Here is a 23,505-nt window from a genome sequence, read left to right on the forward strand (position 1 = left end):
GATCTTGAAAAAAATCTCCTAGACACTGCTAAAATCATCTATAACCGAAATTACAGACATAAGGAGAGTTAAACACAGGTGGTCTCGCTCAACGCGCATCCCGATGAAGACGATTATTTCTAGCACATAAGATGCATCTCTTGACTAAAGTATTCCATTGCCCATGCAGGATCTCCTGCAGCTCCCCAATGTAACAGGAAAATCACAGACTAGAAAATTATGACAGCGTCATTGTTTTTGTGTCGTTTATTATCATTGTCATTGCTGATAACGGCAGTTCTATCCGATTGTTATTGTTGTTGCGCTGTAATCACTATACGCGAAGATGGCATGCAGCCACTGCCATTGTCACAGCGTTGAAAGGTGCGTGAACATATTTAAGACAAGCGTTAGTTTGCATTGGAACTTAGCTCAGCTTGTGTACAGCATTATGAAACTTGGTAATATCGTCACCACATAGTAATCCAAAGCAAAAAAAGTGTAGCATAAAAAATTATACATGTAAATACGCAGTATGCATATACTTCGGCTGAATCGTGTTAGAGCTACATCATCCGTTCCATCTTTATATAGCTCCGCAAACTTAATATGCTCACTTTTATTGTTAACTCACTTATTTCCTATGTCATTGCCGACATATAATTATAGAAACACGATAATGTTGTTTTCTTAACTATATAGTCGATCTAGTAACAGCGTGAAGCAGTATTCACTTTGGATCATTTCACAGAGACTGGTTAATGTGGTGAGCCTAGAAATACATTCATTACAACAGGAATCAGCAACTGCCAATTTTTAATTTTGCTTAAAAATTTATTCTCAACTCACCCCACTCGGGAAAAATCACTCCACATTTTTATCATCCGTCGTGAAACCATTTCATCAACAAGGTTCGTCGAGGGCCGAAGACCGCTTCCGATCACCTAATGAGGAATATTTAAGTGAAGCCAACAAACGCGAGTGCTACACTATACGAGTTAACGTAAACATACGTATTTGGAAGAGCTAAACGTCAGCGCCTCGAGGAAAACAGCAAGATTATAAATGGATAGGAAAACACGTTTCAGAAAAATGTACTGAAATAAATTATTTGAAGAATCCGAATCAGATAGAAAAAAAAACTGCTTCGCCATTGGAGAACAGAAGTTTCTTTGCTATAAGAGCTACTATAAGGACTCAGACGTACCTGGAACAGATAGAGGAGCTCGTCTCCATGAGCGGGCCCTAAATTTACTCGACGGGAAGCACTGCAAAATTTGTAAAAAAATATTATAGTATAAGTAATATACTAATCAGTTTTGTAAAAATTTATTATTTCATTCGCAACTGTTGTTTCACCTCTTTTCCCTTCATTGCCGTTGCCCTCAACGACCGTCTGAACTTGATATATACGTGAATGCATGTTGAAAGCCCGGCCATTGCAGTATAGATAGATAGTAAGATGGAATTTTTATGAGATTGTCAGTAGAAAGGAGAAGATATTTAGTTTGTATTGTGCCCAAAAAGAATGGAGACTCCGCATTTGCTATGCTGCTAAACAGCCAAAGAAGAAACGCAATAGATGTTTTTTATACTGGTTCTTTTTTTTTTTTTCATAAATATTCTTCATCACTAATGCGGTCTGGACTGTACCCGATAATGATTACTGGAATCTGACGCAAATGTGCGAGTCTGTGTGATGCTATCCAGTAGATAGTTTCAATGATATATTTCGGCCTAAAATTAACATGTTATCCTTAGCGAGTACTTTACGAATCAGCATAACGACATGACAAAGTTATTCCTATGTGCTATACCACTACATACTACATATTTATGTAGCAAAACAACTTAGTAAAGAAAACGTGTTTGTCCACCTTTGGCCTAGCTTTGAGTCAAGCATACTGATGTCGCCACGATACGAAAAGGAGTAGACAAATGTCGAAGGAGATGATCTGGCCAGCAGCACAACTGTCTCAAGGATGGGAACAACAAAGAGCGCTGATGTTGACATCTGCAAATATGAAAATGCTTGGAAACTGTATAATTCTGCCAAATATGGTTCATATTTCTGTATCACATGCCTTTAGCCGAAGTTTTATTTTGTATTTTCCCATTATGTAACTATATCTTGCCCGTTGTCATATATGAGTCATCGTTATTTGTATGACAAAGTTCTAAGGGGGGAACCTAATTTTCGGTGCGGAGTTCTCTTATCTCAATATGTCGAGTTCTCGGTATCCAGAACCAACGCAGGCCTAGCACTAGGGCACTTTAGAAATTTAGACACTAGATATCTCGCTAATCATTACGGGATTAGCGTTACAGACAATCACGCCAGTGGACCGTATAATAGGGCCTCTTAGATGAATACAACACATTCCTAAGGCTTGTCCCTTAATCCCACTGTTCTAGAAGATTTGCTTGGCAAACAGCTATAGGTCAATAATGAGACCAGGAGAGAATTTATGTAGCTATTCCCACGCAGCATCTCAGGCTTCACGGTAACTAGTAAACAACTTGGGTGCTTAAAACGATCGGGACCAGTAACTGTAGCTATGACGTTGTTACCCCTCTATTTCAGCGCTGAACTTTGCGCCGTTCTTCATCTGGCGTATCGTGACCCCGCTGTACAAAGCTGTACAAAACCAAGTACCTACAGTCGGCAGTGGTTACTTCGAAAGGGCATACATCCGATAGAGAAAACATTGTTGTGTGGAAAATGTTTTCTTTACGGGAAATACGTTATTCGTTTAAACATGCTTCATGCCAGGGGTCTCATGAGATGTTCTTTTCACCCAGAACTACAGTAGAACTTGCACATTCGCGAGGTGCGCTACCGTAGTTTATCTATAAAACCTGCGTCACCAAATGCTGCAAGGGACGCTGTAGACGGAACAAAGGGAACCATTCAGATATATATTAATTTTTTATGCCAATAAGTTTCAGATCGACATCGCGCTTATTAGATTAGATAGCTTGAAGCCTTAATATAAGATAAATCAGAGCAGTATTTCCTATTGATGGAGGCATTACCTCATCGATTTCCCTTACCACTGGTAATATCCATAGTCCGAATAATATCGATTTTGGTAGACTGTAGGTGTAGTACTATGATTTTACGACGGCTGACAAGAAACCGAAACCTCGGGAGAGCGAAACTAGCAAAATTAGTGGAATTTGATTTTAAGCAAATATCCTCAGTGTGTCTAGAGGGTGCCTGATGGCGTGCCGATTGACAGACCTGTAGTCATTCCCTCGTTGTTTGACCGAAACCTAAACTTAAGTCGATTTCCTCACTGCTAAAGATTTCCCTTCCCAAAACAAATCATAGCATTAATAAACAAATAGAAAAGCGATTTTTATTGTTATTTTAAGTTAGATTCAATACCTAAATGGCCATCTGCAGGCACAAAGCTTACATTCACAAACGCCTGAATGATACCATCATGATCCTTATAGTTGGTCCCAGAAAAGTAGCTGAAACAAATATTTACGAAAATATATTTCAGTTACATGAAATCATGTTTGTATTTATTAACAATGTAAAAATGGAGTCACGCAACAGTTGTTACTACTAGTAGCTGATTCACTATGAGCTGTTCTTTGTTACACGCTAACACAGGTTTTTTTCGGTTTATGTCGTTGGAAGTATGAATTATTTCACATTAGTGCGGCGACCTGTGCGTAACTACATACATCTATGTATTTGTAGCGGTAATATTTGTTTTATATATCAAATGCTAGTCAATGGACGCTTTTCTTGCAACTACTATCAACTCGTTTAAGAGATTAACCAGCATCGCTTCACTTCTATGACAGTATAACAAAGTGTTTTCATCATACTCACTTTTCATAAACGTCATCGAGTGTCTCCTTAGAGAAATCGCGAATATTGAGCGCTGTCCGGAAAAATTTTGGCAGGAGGATATTTCTTACATAATCTTGGTCATCCCCGAGTTCACTTCGAAGTAAAGCTAGAAGTTCAGGATACAATACCGCTGTCTCATCTCTGTTATAACTATAAACACATAGATAGCAGAACAGATGGTATGATCACTTTATATACAACTACATAACAATCATAATTTCCGTCTTTCTTTCTAAACCCTCAAAGATCATGACTGTCAACGGTTTAATGCATTACGGTTCCCTAGTTTAACGATAGATAGTTTCTTGAAGACATTTTTGTATGCAAAATTTCTTCTTTATTTTTTCCAGGCATGCCCGTATCAATTGCTTCGATGCCTGCATATATGATCTCTGAGTTGACTAAACTGTCGGACCGGACACTTCGGTTTATTTGCGACAGCAAGCGTCGTTTGCAGCACTGCGTGTTTCAGAAACGTGTGTGCTATTGAGAACGGCTTGTAGAAAAACGTTAGGGTTCATTGCTTTTCCATCAATTGGATTTCTATGATGATTCCCCGTAGACGTGAGACATAGTCCAAGTATATAAGGAACGTACCCAATTATTATGGGCACCTTGGCAAAGTTTCCCGAAGCAAGAAGCGCTGTTGGGCTGGTGGGGAGCATGGGCTCATGAGAGTCGGGGTCGATGCGCGGAGTAAATTTCAACGGGTAGTCGCCAAGTATCTGTGGAGTAGAGGGGCACGAAATCAGTATTTCTCAATAACATCAGGTAACGCATTTTCCACTCAGTAGAACGCACACGAATCCGCCTACATGTACCCGATGGAGACAAAGAAAAGTTTAATACTATGTATGCACAGTCAAATGCTGAGCGCAATTAAAAAATATGAAAAATAATGGGTTTTTAAAAATTCGGAGAATGCGGTACGTTTTACAAAACATCATAAGTCAGTAATCCTCTTGTGTCCTCATCCTATATAATATATTTAGTAATACATAAGAAAGTCTTCTTGGCAACTACTTTTTCGCGGCCATTGTCGTATGCTCTATTAAACAAGCGTACCCCGCGTTAGTTTGCTGGCTAAACTTGTGCGTCGGCAGGACGCGTAGCCTTCGCTGATGTCAGTTAGTTGAGAATGTTTGTTAAGGTCAACACAGTAGTCTCACTGTAAATATTAGGTACAATGTACAATGAACAAGGCTTAGCTTGAAAATGCATTTCTTTGCCCTAGATTTAAAATTGTAAAATAATTTACCATAATTTCTTTTAATTAGTAATAATCTAATAATTTATGCTCGGCATAATTTGATTGACGCGGAAAATATAGCCATTGAGCTCTTTGCGGCAGATGGCAAATATACCGTTATATATATATAACGGAAAATCACGGGTTCACATAGCTGCGTGTAGAACAGTTTTCCGAAAGAACTACGTAATTAATGACTGACAATGGCTTTATTCTTTTATTAAATATGTGCCCATTCAGAAATGCTTGATGTCAATTTGTTACAAAAAAAAAACAACTTTTTTGAAGTACCATGCCATTTTAAGCAGCTATAAGTTTCTTTAAGGACCTATTTGGAAAAATCTTAATGTTTCTGTCTACCTTGCCTTCCTGCTGTGTACGTAGCAATTCGTGAACTGGTATATTGTATAAACAGTCCCGCACGTCATGGCTCGAAATCACTGACGAACATCCCAGGCTTAGGGCCGCCGATTGGGTTGCTTCTCGGACAGACATGTGAAGCGACCCCTCCGAAAGGGGAGTACCTGTAAGGATAGATAATGCACTGCTATTGATGTTGTCTCACGCAGGAGTGCATCGAAGGCATCTCATCTCTTTTCTATCGCCGTATTTATATGAATGTTTAAATAAAAAAGTTTAACGTGAAATGATCAGTAATTGTCTCTTATGACATCCACGGATGTTGTTCCTGGCTAAAATGGAATCTGCATAGAGAACGCCGTCTATTAGAAGTCTAATGGCCCATTTGACGTAATGAACATAATAATTATAATTTGTATATACGTTCCGATAACGGACCGTTTTAGATCGAGTATTTCAAAAAAAAATAGCACTTTATAAATATCTGTGTCAAACAATAACTATTAGAAATCTAAAACAAAAATGCTAAAAAATCAATTATCAATTATTATTGAAATGATTATCCAAGCTGACAAGTTGACGATAGTACGTTGAAACCTGTTTGAGTCTGCTGTTGAATTTTATAAGTGTTATATTAAGTAGCCGAATCCCGATTTCCATATATGTGCGTGGCTATTTACGCTATTAGGTGTCCTTTTGTACCTTCCAATGTGGTACGATTAATATTCTTATACGATAAGAGATCAAAAATATACTTTGTTTCGCATTAGGGAAAAGAGTCAGCCGTTTAAGCCAGTTGTTTATGGCAGTATCTGGCGTAGGGATCGAAATATTATTGAACTTGACTGGCCAAACCAGAGTTCCGAGATATTTGAATTTTAGACAAAAATTCATTGTCCTCTTAAATTTTTAGAAATCGCGGCAAGGACGTTAGAAAGTAAAAACTATGTTAGTGTACCGTCAGGAACACACAATTTGTCCGACAAGTCAATATGAACGTGGGCTTTATTTAAAAAAAAATGTTGCCTCTTTTACCACGGCTATGTTTCCAGTGAGAAACTTTCCGATTGAATGTTCCCGGATAATAATATCCATTCAATTTTCAAAAGTTTTCTAGATAAACCAAAAATTCTTATATGCGAATTTGAAAAAGCTAAAGGTCAAATAATGAATAAAGGGTTAGATGTAAAATGAATTTTAAAAAACTCTGCGAATCCTTCAGTCTTCGTAAGTATGCATCAATATTGGGCGAGTCTGGTCATAAATGTAATACACAGATGGACTGTTTGTACTTATTGTGCTGTACGATGAGAGCATACCTATCAGTATGTTATTTGAATGGCACAAACATAAAAACGTATATAAGAACAACTTTAGGAGAAAAAGTTGTCGAAATCGATTGCAATTTAGAGCCGGCGGTACATCTAAATATTATAGAATCTATCTAAAGGAATCATTAAATTTGTATAAACCACACGTATCCGAGAATGGTAAATAAGCATTCTAAGAAGGGTGACGCTAGTAAAGATGGCGAGCGGTCATACAAAAGCAGTGTGTTAACTACTGAGCGGATCTCATTTGCGCAATAGTTATCGCACAATACTATACCCTATCGCTTTTTATAGTTCAATCTATAATCTGACTACGCTTGTAATTATCTTGTTAGCTTTACTTTTCCATTTTAATTTTACCTACGTCGTTCTCTGACCCCTCTATTTTGTAAACTCCGTATGCTGCCTTATTCTATTACACAATCTGACAACATTGTGCCCGTGAGTAGCTTATCCAACTTCAAAGGTTCAGCTACCCTGATTCAGATATTTCAATATGGTGTCTTAGTTATCCTATTACCCTGAAGAAGGTGTCAAAAAACGCTCGTCCAAAATAGCCCGCGCTCGCAATGTGATTTAGTCGGCACGTTAACGTTGACCCGTAATTCTTTTTTGATTAGTGAAGTTGACTTAAACTTTGAAAACGATATAAAAATTTGAAGGGGGAGTCATTCCAGTCCATAGAAAAGGTTTTCGTATTTTTCTAGTATAGAACATATTTTTCCTAGTAATATTTTTCGCTCTGTCTCGATGAAAAAGCATTTTGATGACCAGTGCTTTTCTCGTTAGGACATAACTAAGCTAAAAAAATAGCCGAAACCGACGCAAACAAGTGCCTTTGAAAGGTTTCGCCGTTACCAGCCTTGAAAAGAAATGCCGTTTTTCCAGACGGCACGGCGGCTTGTAGGCGGTAACGTGTAAATCAATTTTTCTTCTATTCAAATAACTTATCAGAAATGGAGTCTATGTTAGAAATGGGGCTTTGTTTTGACGTATCGAACGTTAGTGTTTTCACACGTTTTACCCGCTGTCTAAGTGCCGATGCCGTACATCTGCTAACGAGGTAAGCTAGAAAGCGTTGAAATGCTATCGTGAACGTAGTCGTCGCTATATTGAACGTTGCAAGAGCTTCCATTATTCAAAGGGCCTTGCTTTCCAGAATAATACTTTGTCGTTGGCGTCTCGTTTACCTTATCTTGTACTAGAAAGAGAACCTTGATTAGCTTGATGAGAGAACACGAAAGGCGGATTCGTCAAAATCGACTTCTCGCTTTTTGTTGTAGACGGAGGTAGTCAAGGCTATCATTACGGAGTAACAGCTTCCGTAAGCACGAATTCACGGATGGTCAAACGCATACAGGAGACCATCGACCATATCCGGAAATGGCTACGGCAAACCAACGTGATATGAACATGCCGATGCTAATTGCTAGCATTGTTCAGACAATTTCTGTAACCGGGGGTGTCTGAGCAGCGGGAATTTCCGCCGCTGTGCTGCCCGTCCGCTAACATCCTGTGAACGCACTGTCTTTTGGTTCGTCATCCAGAAATATCTGTTTCGAGTAATAACTTGAGAGCGATAAAAAAATAACTGTGTCATTTGATTTGCCAGATTTTCGACAAGCGATAACACCAAACAAGACGACACAAATACATATATACACACACACCGAAACGTTTTTTATAGCCAATAAGGTGATATTGAAATACGTTCGTTACTGATACGATTTAATAATGCTGAGCGCTAGCAAGGAGAGTGCCGGTAAAGGGGTTTATTTTGAGAAATAAAATATGTTCCATAGCTTGTTCCTAATCTAGATACTGTTGAAAACAAACTTGTGCGCAAGGCGTATGGTTCGATCACACGAAGGTCAGAGGTTGATCGACTGGGCCAACAACAAAAACAAATTATAAAACTGTCATATTATTAACCAAAATGCAATAGAAAGAAACGACCCAGGAAGCCAAAGGGGAAACAGAAGCTGCATTGGCCGTTATTCATATACGATCAAATTGATGTACTTAAGCCACGAGAGTAAAGTAAAGTAAAGTAAATTAAACTTCAATTACGAATAACTTGGGCCCCTGTTAAATTATTGCTGGCTATTAGTTACTGGGCCAACGTGATTTAATAGGAGACGTTTACCTGTTTGGTGTGGATACACTGTAAGAGATATGTTAAAAGGATGATTATTTACTCACGTGGGTCTACGGAAATTGGATGGAAAGGAAATTTTAGTATTGTCTTGCAGTATAAGTATTCGTTCTTGCAGTCAGATAGATTTTAGCGTGCCGGCAAGCTATATTATCGCTTAGTGGCCACCGAATACGAGTCAAGCACAATAGCTATTATGAACAAAGTAACCTTAGTCAGATTTTCGGCGCGAATACCTATGTTCCTCTAATGATCTGCATATAATTTAGTACAAAAAGAGACGTTTTAGTGTTTTTCCATGATATAATGGGAGTAGATACGTGTGGATTTCTGATAGAGGTTACATAGGCTAGCAGTTTAATGACTGACATCGTAACATAAATAAGGCGACATATGTAAATATCTGGTAAGCATCGCTAGCCTTTGAGCTGTAGCACAGCGGAAACAGGGGTAGAGGTTTTCCTCAAGCAATGAGTATAGGTAGGGCAGAGAGCACTCAGCACTCCATACGACCGAGTCCGTTCTGGCTACTCCGTTGCACACAAAGCGCAAGTTTGTATTTCCTTCCCGTCTAATATTTCTGTTAGGTCATCCATCCACAAGGCTGCTAAATATATCGAGAGATAATTACGTTGCAGGATAAAGTTACGTATATAGCTTTGACATACCCAGGTGGTACTTGTTTCTAAGGGCATTCGTTTTACATGCATTAATTATCTCTTGTTATTACCATTTCCTTACCTTAATACGTTTTCACGAAAAATATAGAAAGCAGCTACATCTTTTTCACACTTTAGCATAGTAGGAGGTACGTTTAAATATTTGCTGCCAGGCGATGCATAGAAACTAAACAAGAAACAATGTAATGCTGATTACAGTTGTTACACTGCCTTTAAGCTTGAGCACGAATTACCTTGTCGTAATGTATAAAGCTAATGTTTTATATATACATATATGTATATAATGTGAAACTCACTTGAGCTAGGCATCTTAGCATGAAATATTCTACAATAAAATGTTTTTTCTATTTTTCAAAGGGGAAAACTTCGAGTTTCCTGTCGATTGGCAAAATTTCGTTGATGCCATCGGCTGGATCAGTTGATTCTTACTTACTCTGTAGACACTCGGAAAGATTATAGTAGAATGAATTCCTCGGTCGTGCTATATTTGTATAATGATCTGTCTCGTGCAAAACCCAATCGACACTCACCCGATTGTACCATTGCACGATGAAAAAGTCCCTTGCTTTGCGGAGATACGACATGGAGAAGGACACAGACGGCTCCTGAACCCTGACCCTGAAGAGTAACTCGATCCGGCTGCCCGCCAAATACAGCTGAAAGTAAAATCGTTAAATAGAGTCACAAAAATTCGAAATAACACTTGTACCTTCCTAGTGCGCTCCAGGTCAGTTCTCTCGTCTATTTCGAAATTTCTAGAATTCTGTGTTCTATTCACACTGAACCTTTCTATATAAAATCATTTACGTATATGTTAATAATATTAAGATTACATCATACTTTCTTATAAAACGTCTTTTTTTAGCAAATGACACCCGTTCCACTGCAATCGCAAGAAAATTGCTTTGAGATTTTTTCTTCATTTTCGGGTGATTTAATTCTTGCCACCTATGAAAACGATCGGTAACGACACTTTTTCCTATTCAACATGTCTTGAACTGGAACCAATTATAGAACATTCAACGATCGGTTTCCGTAACTGATCCATCAGTTACATAACATCAGTAATCCAACCAGGTGATTTGGTTTTAGAGAACCATTCTAGTGCAAACGTTGTTGTGTTTAAAACGGCGTGACCAGTGTTAAGTTCAGTCGAAATCATCATAACTAACGATAACATGAGTCTAATGTTGTTCGTTAAGGCAAAGCATGGCCGAATGTAAAGGCCGAATCACTGACAGCTAAAGATGAGCGTAAGTATGGCTCCAAATTTGACCGCGCAGAGAAAAGCACAGATCATGAACGGGAAAGGGAGCAGCAACCTATTCAGCCTAAGCAGCCTATTCATTATCATAGCTTACTTCCTCGAACGCTCGAGTTTCCGTCTATTTCATTGGTTACGTTCTGAATTTTCTCATTCTTTGCCCCGATATCGCGTCCCCATTTCGAAGTTTTATTTCATGTAAATCGCGACGAATGTTTGCATCAGAGCTGGTTTTACCAATACAAATGTCTGGGTACATAGGTAATACTTCTATTTATGATATGACCCAATGATTAACAAACTATATATTTATTCACGACGAGACTATGTGCAATAGTACGGGACGATTATCTTATTGACCTCATGGACTGATTTAGATAAAAACTGAACAATATGCTGGAATATCGAGATATTCTACGCTAAGGTGTGCGTAATTGCGAGATAATAATTACTATTGGTCGTCGGAGAGGCAGGATAAGTATTATTTGTTCATGGATGTATATTGTTTCTTACCGATATTATCACGAACCCATTGCAGGGCTAACAGCTGATCTCGAAGTCCAAGATTTCCTGGGAGGGCGTCATCCTCAGTAGAAGCGAAACCAAGCATTCCGAGACGGTAGTTAAGCGTCACGACAACTAAGTTTTGGTCAACCAACGCTTGAGGTCCAAACAAGTTACCACTTCCCGAGTCGAAATTACCCCCGTGCACAAAGACTACTACGGGAAAAGTATTTCCTTTCTGCTCTCCGGACCGTCCAATGAGAAAACGAAAGAAAAAAAATTTTTCTGTCATATTAATCACAGTATAAATTGTGAAAAATGTTCTGAAACACAGGCGTAATCGCACTTATTCAATTAAAACATTATTTTTTAATGAACGCCGATAGTGCAAATATCGTTCTAGCCATTCCCTTTCAAAAGCTATACCCAAATTATAACGAGATATCTTTAACGGCAGAACAAATGTAAATAACAGAGACTTTTAATATGAAAATAAAGTAACAAATACCATGTGATAATGTATAACCCGTACATTGTCACATGTTATTATATATATCAGGAATACAACTCGCTGAGACTGCTACCTTAATTCCGGGGGTGAAGACGTTAAGGAACAGGCAGTCCTCAGAGCCTATAGGTCTGCCACGATAATCGAGCTGCGGGCAAACTTCCCGCCAGTCAGTGGCGTCCCATACCGAACTCCAGCCAAGATGAGCTAGTGGAGGCTAAAATGCAGAACACCCCATCCTGGGTCTCAGTTACTATTTACTAATTTTAATTCATAAAAAGTAAATAGTAAATTGATACCCGTATCTATATTGTACTAGTCGCATACATTGTTAAAGCAATGAAACTGCAATCTTTGACTGCGTGGTAAATACCGACATAAACTTTCTCAAAATCTGCGGTTGTAATGTGCTGTTTGTCAGCAAAGACAATTTTCAGGATTTCTTAAGGACGCAACGGCCCTTATCCGCTATTCTACGCATTCATGTAGCGGTTTCTATTGTCTGGCAGGTAACTATTAATTTTTTCCTGACAATTTTTGCTCACCTAAAATCATAATTTACTACAATGACTTTCAGATGATTGTTAGACAATCTTGTGAACTACTGGTGATTCGGATGACCCTCAGATAACCCCTAAAACTCTTCTAGAGGGGAACCGCCATTTCAACAGGGTGTTCGAAAATTATTAGGATGCTCCCAAATGAAATAGGTTTCACCCCGAAGATGTGCAAATATGCGTCATTTCAGCCGAAAGCGAAACGGTCCCGTTTAACTTTCTTCTGCCGCCTCAATCTTTTTTTAAATAGAAATGTTTATCCTGTTGTATTTAATAATATATTTGAAAAAAAATCAGACTGCGTTTCTAATCAACGTAATTTTAGTGATATGACCACCAATTATGGCCAAGACATTTTGCATACAGTTTCGTATAGTTAAAAGAAATATAATATTTTAGAGCACTTCGATTGAGTTGTTGCTCGACTGCTTTAGCAATATCTTTTATTCGCCAAAAATGTCGCTTCCAATATTCATGAATGCGTCGGAGTACCTGCTTGATTATGCGTTCCTCATTCACCCGTTTGTTTACTGCGGACAGCATAGCAGACGAAGAAATTGAGGTTAATACCGGAAATGAGGACCTCCCGGATAATACAGTCGTGCTTTTCTATCACTTCTTGGCATTTTCGTATGGCCTAGGAAATATCGGAATTGCCAACAGCACGAATGGTTTTGCGGCGTCATCTCTTTCTCAAACACAATGTACACATCTTATTTGATGGGCGAAGTCGCGAGAAGTAATTGACTGTTGATTCAGTGGAAGAGTCTGAGGGAGGTACGAGACGTCAATCAGGAGAGATGGGGAACCAGAAGCTAAAAGGAAAAACAGTCATTTTGCTAGCGGAAAACAAAGACGTCTGTTACTGTTATTGATATGACGGTACCTCACTTCCGTCACCCGGGCGTTACTTTATATCGTGCTCCTTTGATGACTAAATTTTTGCCAGAAGAAAATGCGTAAATGCATGACGAAATCTAAGTTAGACATGAAAACGTTTTGAAATGTCGCTATATAATACGTTCTATGTCAACCCCTAAATACATATGGAAATATGCTTTATATATGGGTTACCTGCAGCAAAAATTTAATGCAGATTTTCTCATGATAGCAATTACTCTTGCTCATTTACTGGACGACCTAGGTATTGTGAAGAAAAGAGCCAAAAAAAAGGGTTACCGTGAATATGTAATCTGTTAATGTACGTAGGGTGTATTTGTGAGCAAGCAATTGCTAATGAACTATCGCTCGGACAACACAGCAATGCTTGCGGATAACAAGGGTAAAGCGCTATGATTTGGTGTAGCGTCCGCTTTTTTTTGCAAGAACCTACTATTGAAATAGGGAATCGATTACGACGACACTTGACAACTGCCGCACAGAACACGGGCGACATTTCTTGTTGACGGAGGCGATTGATCAAGAGCTTTGGGGAGACTGGTTCGCTCGCGTGTAAGGTGTGGCTAGGGGAATAACAAAGCGGACGAACAGGTTTTAACACCCCTGCAGCACCAAGTCGTGTAGGTGCCGACCCAATGGCCTCGATACGACGTCGTGCCAAGACAAAAAGCGATCTTCAAGCAAAATTTGCATCCTTATCCGTATAGAACATAATTCATTCAACAGTTAGAGATATAGGACTCTCAGAAGCGTCATCTATACGCGGAGCGTATAGTGTAGCGTAAACGTACCGTCGCACTAATGACCATGCTTTCTGTTTAGCTTTGTGGTGGACGCGGATATACACTGCTGCTCGGAAAGACTACGCGGATCGTTACAGGGATTAGCTTAACAGAATAGAGGAAATGTTTATAGTAATAAGTACTATATTTGGTAATCGATATTAAGGCGCGCATTGTGGGCTTTTGACTATGGCATTATAAGATATCCTAGACAAATTGCTAATAGATGGGTTGTTTTTTCAAATGTCGAAACATAGAGGTTTCATCCATCTCTAGACAACTTCATTGCACTGGTGGACGTCTTCTGAGGACATGGTCTTTTTTCCATTGGGAAATACGTTTTTCGTACTAGCTTTTTACTATAGCATCTTTCCTCTTTCAAGTCGGATCTTAAGCGAACGGTATTCTGAAACTTTTTTTATGATTCCAATAAAATCAGATTAGATGGCACTATCTTTTCGAATTCTGCTGCCACCAGTTAAAAAGTTACTTTCTAGATGATTTTTCGCATTGGAATTGTATTCCGCTCATCAGAGCAGCATTTTGCCTATAACATTTGGACGCCAAATAAAGAAAATTGTAATTGATTTATTTATCAAGTCTAGTCTACCGACACCCTGTGTATGTCTATTCCTACTAGATATCATAATGATAAGGATCACGATGATGAATCCCTAAAAAATTTTTGTCTGGTTTTCATAAGTAAGCATCGCTCTCAGCCAAATTATTGTTAAATAAATTAGTAGACAAACAATTTCCACAAAATAGGAAACACATTAATTTTGATTTCGTTTCAAATCGTAGATGAAAATTCTGCTTAAGTGAGACGTTGCAAAAAGTCCCGGACCAATCAAATTGACTGGTAGCGGTGAGCTTAGTGCTATCCGGTACTTGATTTGTATTAGGAGAAAGTAGATTTAAGAAGAAATGATTCCGAACTTCGTTAAAAAAGTATTCATCCCTATTAACACAACCTAATAACACAACAATCTCTTGATATGGCCATGCGCATGCATAAGGTACCTAACTGTTTACTCATGATTTGTTTCGTTTCATAAATGTTTGAAACTCGATTACCTGTATCATAAACATAATGGTGCCTGACCCTATTTAGGAAATGCCCTCATCGTATGACGAACGAGCTGAGTTTAGGGAACACTTAAGCCAATTAAGACTTCTAAGCCTCTAAGACTTAAATAGCTATAGTCGAAAATATTGCATTCGTGTCCTATATACCAGGTATCCTGCTGACGAAATACGCAGCGTCGTGATTGGCTTTGCACAGCAGTACTATGTGACCAACACAGGAGCTGCTCTCGCCTGTAGTCATCATCATCATTAGTAGTCGTACTATAATTATCATTGTTTTGTCAACACATAAAACCTTTCTTATGTTAGTTACTATCGTCTGTGAGACTGTGACAGATGAGGACGGAAGACATTTCCTGCAGCGTCACAGTATATAAAAACAAGTCAAGGCTTGATGTGGCGCTTCTTAAGTGTGGTGGAATAGATCAAAATCAACATTTTCAATCGAATGAATGCATTCGTTCAAGATTCGGCTTTTCTGTCTTAATTAAACAGCTAGCGGACTCCCGACGGCGTTTTCCTCAACAATATTGCTTTCAACTGAAAACGAGCAAAAAAATTTGTTGAGTACGAGGGTAGTTTTTGATGACGTGTATGTTAGCCGTGACAAAGGCCCCGTAGCCTTTTTAACTTAACGAATGTTTCGGTAGTAGATCGATGATAATTCGATGTTTGATGCATGCATGGATCTTATGTAGTGAAGCTAGGCATTATTACCAGAGTGGTGCTACTGAAAATGTTGGTCGTTTTCAAAAAACAATACGGTCGATACATGGTCTATTATTCTATTTAATAGCTTACAGCGAGACTGTTTACTCGGACGTTGTGGCAGACGTTACGGTTCATCTTGTGCGGTGTCTACACAGCTTCTCTTATAAGATCAACTGCGGTTGTCCGCTATGACCAAGCCGAATAGAAAAATTTTCTTATACTCGAGGTAAGAAGCATTAAAATATTCAATTACTCAAATATATAGCAAATTATATTATAAATCCTACAAACCTGATATACTGCAACTACCAAGAATTTTTCGTATTCGACATGTTAGTACTACTATACAAGATACTGATTAGATGTTTATAATACAACATGTTGCATGGTGATACTATTTGTGCAGTACACGAATGGACTTATCACACCTTAAATCTCATACTGGCGACCGGCGGGGCCGCGTAAGGTATTCCGAGAAAGGCAATCAGGCCCCGTTGCGACGGAGTTTCGACCAGTTTTCCTCTAATAGCTCCCTGGTCAAGGACAACACGGGTAGTTGACGTACGGGCAATATCCGGAGATACCTGTAATGCAATTATATTACAACTGGAAAGCTGATCTTCGTCGAAGTGACGAGAGAAGCTCGCCGCGCCTAAAATAGAAATATTAAGTTAAATACGATGGTACTTACCCTGGCTGTACCTGTAGCGTAATAAAGAAGGTAGTAAGAAATTACGTCGTTTGAAAGCAAACGCCAACGTTGCGTGAAATATACAAGAAAATGAAGCGTCACTTAAAAGACCAGCAAACGAATCACTGGATAGGTGGCCTATTAATCAAGCGAATAATATGCGCTTTTCTCACGTATAAAATACAATGCGTTTTATTTACGAGTTCATACATAAATATATACGCTAATTAAACGACTACTCTGCTTTTAAATACAGAAGAGCTTGGCAGACAAATACAAACGCTTAACCTCTATGGTTGTAACATACCGTCATTAGTGGAAGCCTTAAAGAACCATTTTATCAATCAGTTCTGTTTAATATGATAACGTTAACATAGAATCGGCTACTTTTAGAATTTGCGTCAATGTAAAGTATGCCTAACACTTACTTCTACAAGACGGCTTATGGACATTAATGTACCTGTATAGACTGGGCTGCGTTACCCGGTGGAGGAAATGGAATCCGTGGTATATCTTGCAGTCCTATAAAAAGAAATGATACACTAATCAGTATATGTATATGTTTTCTTGCTTTTGTAATGTCCTGTACCCTCGATGCATCACGACGCCAATCCATCATCTCAAGTTTTGTTTTATACCATCATAAATCGATGCTAATGTATGTCATTAGGCAAGTTTGGAAGCCTCGAAAAGCGCCCGGAAATTTAATTGTTACCGGATGCATCTTCGTTCACTCCAGTTGCCCTTTATTCTAATACCACTTGTCACTCCTCCTCATTTCTGAATAATTAATCAAAAAGTTGTAAGAAAACTATCGTATGGGCGCAAGGTAATTTCTGAGGACCACTAGCATGACTGTGGAACACGAGCAATCTCTAAATCATGGACGCAATCACAATAGTATTTTCCGTCTAAACAATGATACCCGAAGTTTTTTAAAACCCAAAATAAAAATTAAAGCGACCACAGCCGTCACATACTTCGATATTCGCTTTGCGATAAAACACATAGCATATTTTTAAAGGGCCTAGTCACCATCAAGGCAAAGCCTTTTTTGCGTATGTTGAGTCGTCTGGAGTAACTTCTAAGTAGTAAGTTCTCAATTATACAGTAAGGCCTACGTGAATACGTTTCGTATTTGGGAAAAATGTTTAATGTGTAGGCAATTTACTGAGAGTAAATCAGTAAGTAAACTTAAAGGCAAGTGAATATGTTACAGTAGAAATATGTCTGTTTTTTTAATCTAAGCACTTTCATTCAAAAGCATCGCATTACTTTTGTGCACACGTGTTAATTTGACCTATTCAGGACACTGACTAACGATAAAAATGTCTTATATTTAGAAATAGGTTTCTGTTTCAGAATGACATTATCGAAAATCTACCGCAGCACATCGTTTCCCGCAACGAATTTTGTTAGGTTAATATAATACCAACGTGTGCTACGTTGTTGCTAATGTTTAAGTACCACGTTGGTTAAATCTAGACAAGTTACCAAACTTTAGGCCTGCAATCAACCTAGGGCTTAAAGGTATGTCTATTGCGTTGTTGGTCACTGGCACAACAAATAATATTTATATATGGCTATGATTTATAATACCTTTCATTGTCGTACTTTTAGCTGTCCATTTATACCCAATTTTTGGATCAAAGGGTTTATTTATATCGACGTCTTACCGAAAGCAATCTGTCTACCTGACTGTGCGCAAAGTCTGCAGAACAGGGGGGAAGAGGACCCTCACTACAGGTTGCCCAGTTTAGCGCGTGTCGCGGCTCTTACAGTTATTCTTCGTTTTTTTTTTTTATATATTTTGATCCATGAATTCCTATCTCCACAAATGAACCGCTACAATCTACTACTATAATAGACGCTATTAGATAAAAGTGTTGAGAACCGAGGACATTGAGATAATGCTTCATAAAACGATTGTTGGTTTTATTTTCCTCGTGATAAAGACTTGCTTGACTTATTTAGATCTGTATTATCAAGTTCTTTTATCCTCCCTTTTCCCTGTACACAGTACAGGCTTGTCTGATTTACTAGATATTATTTTTAGCGCAGCTGTATGGATCCCAGTGTTCGTATACCTATTCTAGTAGAGAAACTACCTTGTGTCTCAAAACGTACGTCGTAGGGGAAGCGGACGTACCGTAAGCTTATCACAGCAAGCGTATTTTCCCTAGAAACCCACTCGGTTGCATGCTACATGTTGTGCTTTTGTGTTGCTTACATATGAGCCAAAACCGTGAAAACCTTTATTTTTACGCTTAGCTTGTTTAACGAAGCCGTAGAGACAGGGCATCGTTGGCTATTAAGCTTAACCATTTTAAGCACACGCTATGATCCCACTTCCAATCCCTCAAGCTTTGTACTGCACACATCTGACTATTGCATTGATTTTACATGCTGATTCCATGTACCTTGTAAAAGTACACATCATCTTCCGGAACCGAACATGTTCATAAACCCCCAGCTAAATAAAACTTAAGTTTAAGTTTAGCGTTGCTACGTTGCAATAACTGCTACACACTGACGTTACGATGATCTTTGGCCTTTCTGTGTGGTCAGATTTGCTCTTACCCTTTTAGGTCCGCCCTTACCTTTAGTGAAGCAAAACCGTCTCACGAACATTCGACAGCAAGATGTCAATAATATATGTAAAGTCAGTTTGCTGGCTTTTCAGAGAAAATCATTGGACTTTTCAAATGTGGAGAAAATTTTGCCGCGGTATTGAAAAGAACCTATTACTAGAGTTTGCATTATCTCCGTAGGATTGTAGTTCTCCTTCAGGAAAAACGTGAACGTCCAACTTACGAAGTGGCATCGTACATCATCAACTTGTAAATATCCGGCAGTATCACAGATTTGATTCCTGTACTTCTAAAAAAATGTATATTCAGCAACGTAACAGTTAAACAGCAAAGATGTCATGTAACAACAACGAAATCATAAACTACGAAGGAGCAGACTCGGCAGTTTTTGCGGTAGGCTCAGTACATCTCCAGCCAAGAAATTCCCTAATAGGCTAAGTAAGGCAGAGATAATGACTCCTTGGTTTGGTCGGAAGAAGGGTCTATATGATTGTCGCTTTGGACTCCAATCACCTGTGTGCTGGCATCCATTCGTAGAGCTTAACGATTATCTGTTCGGTATCATTTTGTCCCATTTAGAAAAAAGGATAAGATAACAATGTGAACACGGTTCACTCTTCCGTCATAGACTTCCAAGGCGAATCGGACGAAATCTGTTGCCGTTATATTTTTTGTAAGCTGTTCTTTTTATCTGATAGCTGTGTGTCTTTTTAGTGGATATCTGCCGACTCTTCTACTAGCAAAATAATACTACTTTGCAAAAAATATATATTATCGTCTTTTTCAGCTCACAATCGGTTTCAGTCAACGACTTGACACATAGCGTGGCTTGACAATTCTAACAAGGAAGGCTATTTCGAACGACTCTAACAGGCGGTGGAGGCCTTCTACGAACGGACGCCAAGTATATTTTAACTTTCGTCTCTGAAAGCACGAAGCCAGCTTTTTTGATAGTCTCGTTTTGGGAACATTTAATTAGTAGAACCACCAGAGATCAGTACATCAAGTTAGGGTAACTATTATACATTGATAATAACCATAGCTACTATCATTCCAATCTTGTAAGGCTTGTTATTCTGTGTGCTGAAGATCTGCTGTACCCCGTTGATTGGAAGATGGCGATGTAACTTGCTTAGATACCTGATAAATATGCATAATTGATTTCAATTCACAAGATTCGTTTCTAATTATTTTATTTTTCTAACACTTACTTATTTTTAATACTGTACTACGAAATGAAAGGACGTAAATAACCAGTTAACAGTACGTAGGTTCCTAGATTACGTTATTAGTAATTTATTACATTAGCAGTTCCGCGCTGTCGATGGCAACCAAGTACTTCTAGACTCTGTCAACAACTTCTGTAGCGTGTTTGTCTACTTAAAGGCTCATGCTAGCTTAGACACATTAGGTTTCGAGCAAAAAACCATACGTCTAAAGGAATGCTTAACGCTTAGCTTTAAGCTTTTTCAATGAAAAGTTTTGTTGTTCAAAGCATCTCGTTCACACGTTGAGGACGTCGTTGCATAATGCCCAAACGGATTTCCGGTTTTGTTTACATGTTTCAAAATATTCTATTTTTAAGGATGCAAACATTTCTTCCTATAGAGAGTTTCTCGATAGATCTTAAGCTATTGAAAATTCATTTCACCATTTTTTTTTTGCTTTAATCTTAATTCACAGGTCGAATTGGGTCGTTTTGTTGATGTCAGGACGACGTTCATGCCCTCGGTACCTCTTGTTCTGTAATATGCTGTAAAAGCTCGCTACACAAACACATATCCATGCACCACTGTCCTAATATCAGACCGCCGTATTATTTAGCTGATGCTGAAACTGGTGCTACTCTACTCTTCAATATCTTCAAAAACCGATTAAATCGTGTGTCATTTTTTGTTCGAAACAAAATCTTTTTAACAAACGTTAGTTAGTTACTTTCTAACAAACGTTAGTGAGTAAATAGGAGAGACAGCAATTTATACACCTAAGGCACAGCAGCCAAATGCTGAACTCAGGAAGTCCTGCGGAAAAATTTTGGGCCTTGCTAAAATGAAGGTACTAAATAAATTTTAGCATCAAGGATTTGCTTGTTAGTATGAGTGAATCGTTAGTGTCCGCATTGAGGGTGATGTTTATTATTTAAAACAAAGGAGGTCGTAGTCCCCCATAAAGGTCGTCAATTGTAGTAATCATTTATATCAGTGACAGAGTCAGATAAGGTAGCTTTTCTAAATTCAACATACTGTTCAGAAAGGGCTATAATTATAAATTGAGCTATACGAAAAACGCTATCTCTTTACATTCGGTAACACGCTCCGAGGAAATTCAAAGATAGGGATGAAACGAAGGGTCTGTAGCACAAGGATACATGATATTAGGCACTGCTTCGAACAGAACAGAGTTGTCGGTGCCAATGCTAAAGAACTATATCTATTATCTATCGACTTTTCTCGTGAAAACCGTAGCACCATGCAAGCTGGCGTAGTGTCAAAGTCTAATGGACGTTACAACGCGGCATGTCAGTTTGCTGAGAACCCCTCATGTGTTCTAGTTACAATACGAAACTAGACAAGAACGACAAAGAAAACGTTTCATTAAGAAATGCACCGGCTTTACCACATAGTGGTGTCAATCAGGGCAGTTGAGCTACGTAATAGGCACAGCGACCAACTGCCTATCGGGGATTGTCAAATTCAGAGGCTAGGAGATTCTTCTCTGTAAAAATATATCACCGAGTTAGAGTACATCGGAAACGATAGAATATTTTTTATAAACTAAATTTTAGAAGAAAACTGTTAGGAGCGAAGTGAGTTCTAGAATCTGAAAAATACGAATAAGCTAATTGTATGGCTTAGTAAATAGATACATAGGTCGCAGTTCTGTCTATGAAAGCAGAACGGAAGTCTTTCATGAAAATGTTGTTGAAGATTGCCGCAGACATGATGGCAGAACATCGAGGCATGGTATATAGGCAAGCAAAAGAAGTATTGGGTTTCAATACTGAGCAATTTGTGTGTAGTTCACAAATGTAAGCCTAGGGCAATCGGGGACTTTTTATGTTCTATAAGTTGAAATCAGTCATTCAAGCATTTTTAAAAAGGTTATCGATACTGAGAGTTGTTGGTCAAGTGTAGCAAGCGCCAGACGAAAGAATTAAACTACTGCTGTTTAGGGTTTTCATAAGGTTCAATATAGGACGTGGTTTTGCCGGTACGGTAGTAAGCCTACATGGCGTACCGTCACTGCCTCTTATAGTCAAAGACTAAAAAACGAGACTAACGGTTTTAGAATGTTAATATTATATATTAAGCCTAATAATAATATAACGAAGCACGTTAGTGTTCAAGGTCAATACGAAAGAGAGCCGAGCACGAGACTTGCAACATCGAGAAGAAAATCCAGTGCAAATTCCCATATTGTACAGACCAGGAGAGCTGTGGGCAAGCGCTTAGCAGTGTATTTAGCAAACTGAAAGGCAAGAGAGCAAGATGATTCCATACCATTGTAAATAGGGCAGCGCGTATCAATTTCTTTTTGAGAGAACAAGTTTCGGCTGGCAGAAGATTCTAAATGTCTTCCTGGGGAACAAAATTCCTTTCAACATTTTCATCAAGCGGCGTGCTGAGCAAAACTTATTCAGTTTGAATGAAGTCCTAAGCTTTAAATGTAGCTTAATAGCAAAACTCACTTAACGAAGGCCAAGTGGTAGATATGTTTTGCGCTCAACGTTGGGTGCACACGCGTCAGTATGAAAAATCTGAGAAATCAAAATCTGATTTGCCCAAAGCATAGTTTGTCACGTTCTGTAGTAATAGTTATATATACATATAGCGATGAGTACATTCACCGTGCCATTACATTTTCTGGCTATATATGTTTATTGCAAGCGACTTAACGCATGAGAGGGAAAAGTATCGAAAGTTCGTATGCGGCATCCTTTTAGCCGCATCCCTTGCTAGATAATTGTCCCTTATATCTAGCACGTGTAGATTTAAATGTTTTTCTTAAGCAACGTGCAGCTTGACAACTAATAAAGTAAACTATGGGATCGTTATTTAGAAATAAGGAAGCTTTATCACATCTCCTAGGCAATGGAGTATCTCAAAAACGTTTCTAGCTTCTCGTGTGTGCCTATTATTCTGCAAAAACACATGACGAAGAATGCTAAGATAGAGAATATTGGAAACAGATGATGGGTTCGTGGATTTTCATATCGATTTTTTAAATCGCTCTCTTGATGATTCTGGGTGATGCGGCTCATCGTCCCATAAAATACATAAATA

At 38.6% G+C, this 23,505-nt stretch overlaps 1 protein-coding gene and 1 long non-coding RNA gene across 6 annotated transcripts in view; one reads left to right on the forward strand and one right to left on the reverse strand.

Annotated features, from left to right (window-relative positions):
* The window catches only part of LOC111264867 (juvenile hormone esterase), a 43,733-nt gene that overhangs the window by 9,936 nt on the left and 10,292 nt on the right, over positions 1 to 23,505 (reverse strand). Inside the window, exons 4-16 of one of the 2 annotated variants that reach the window (XM_022841093.2) lie at positions 17,092 to 17,153; positions 16,369 to 16,524; positions 11,978 to 12,118; positions 11,403 to 11,631; positions 10,156 to 10,281; positions 5,460 to 5,623; positions 4,448 to 4,575; positions 3,830 to 4,000; positions 3,402 to 3,459; positions 1,857 to 1,993; positions 1,187 to 1,247; positions 829 to 923; positions 248 to 339 (exon numbers count right to left, since the gene is read on the reverse strand). In XM_022841093.2, the coding sequence (XP_022696828.1) occupies positions 291 to 339; positions 829 to 923; positions 1,187 to 1,247; positions 1,857 to 1,993; positions 3,402 to 3,459; positions 3,830 to 4,000; positions 4,448 to 4,575; positions 5,460 to 5,623; positions 10,156 to 10,281; positions 11,403 to 11,631; positions 11,978 to 12,118; positions 16,369 to 16,524; positions 17,092 to 17,153 (1,577 nt within the window). In that variant the 3' untranslated portion in view covers positions 248 to 290. Of the gene's footprint in view, positions 1 to 247; positions 340 to 828; positions 924 to 1,186; positions 1,248 to 1,856; positions 1,994 to 3,401; positions 3,460 to 3,829; positions 4,001 to 4,447; positions 4,576 to 5,459; positions 5,624 to 10,155; positions 10,282 to 11,402; positions 11,632 to 11,977; positions 12,119 to 16,368; positions 16,525 to 17,091; positions 17,154 to 23,505 lie in introns of those variants that run through there. The other variant, XM_022841092.2, reaches the window with a different exon arrangement.
* On the forward strand, positions 15,365 to 16,672 carry LOC147752888 (uncharacterized). 4 transcript variants are annotated; one of them, XR_015312849.1, is made up of 3 exons: positions 15,419 to 15,875; positions 16,026 to 16,166; positions 16,347 to 16,672. It is a non-coding gene; the product is annotated as an uncharacterized LOC147752888 (long non-coding RNA). The 4 variants fall into 4 exon arrangements; XR_015312847.1 differs by having other exon boundaries at positions 15,428 to 15,821; XR_015312848.1 differs by having other exon boundaries at positions 15,428 to 15,804.

Source organism: Varroa jacobsoni, unplaced genomic scaffold, assembly GCF_002532875.2.
Source record: "Varroa jacobsoni isolate VJ856 unplaced genomic scaffold, vjacob_1.0 scaffold_908, whole genome shotgun sequence".
Classification (NCBI taxonomy): Eukaryota; Metazoa; Arthropoda; class Arachnida; order Mesostigmata; family Varroidae; genus Varroa; species Varroa jacobsoni.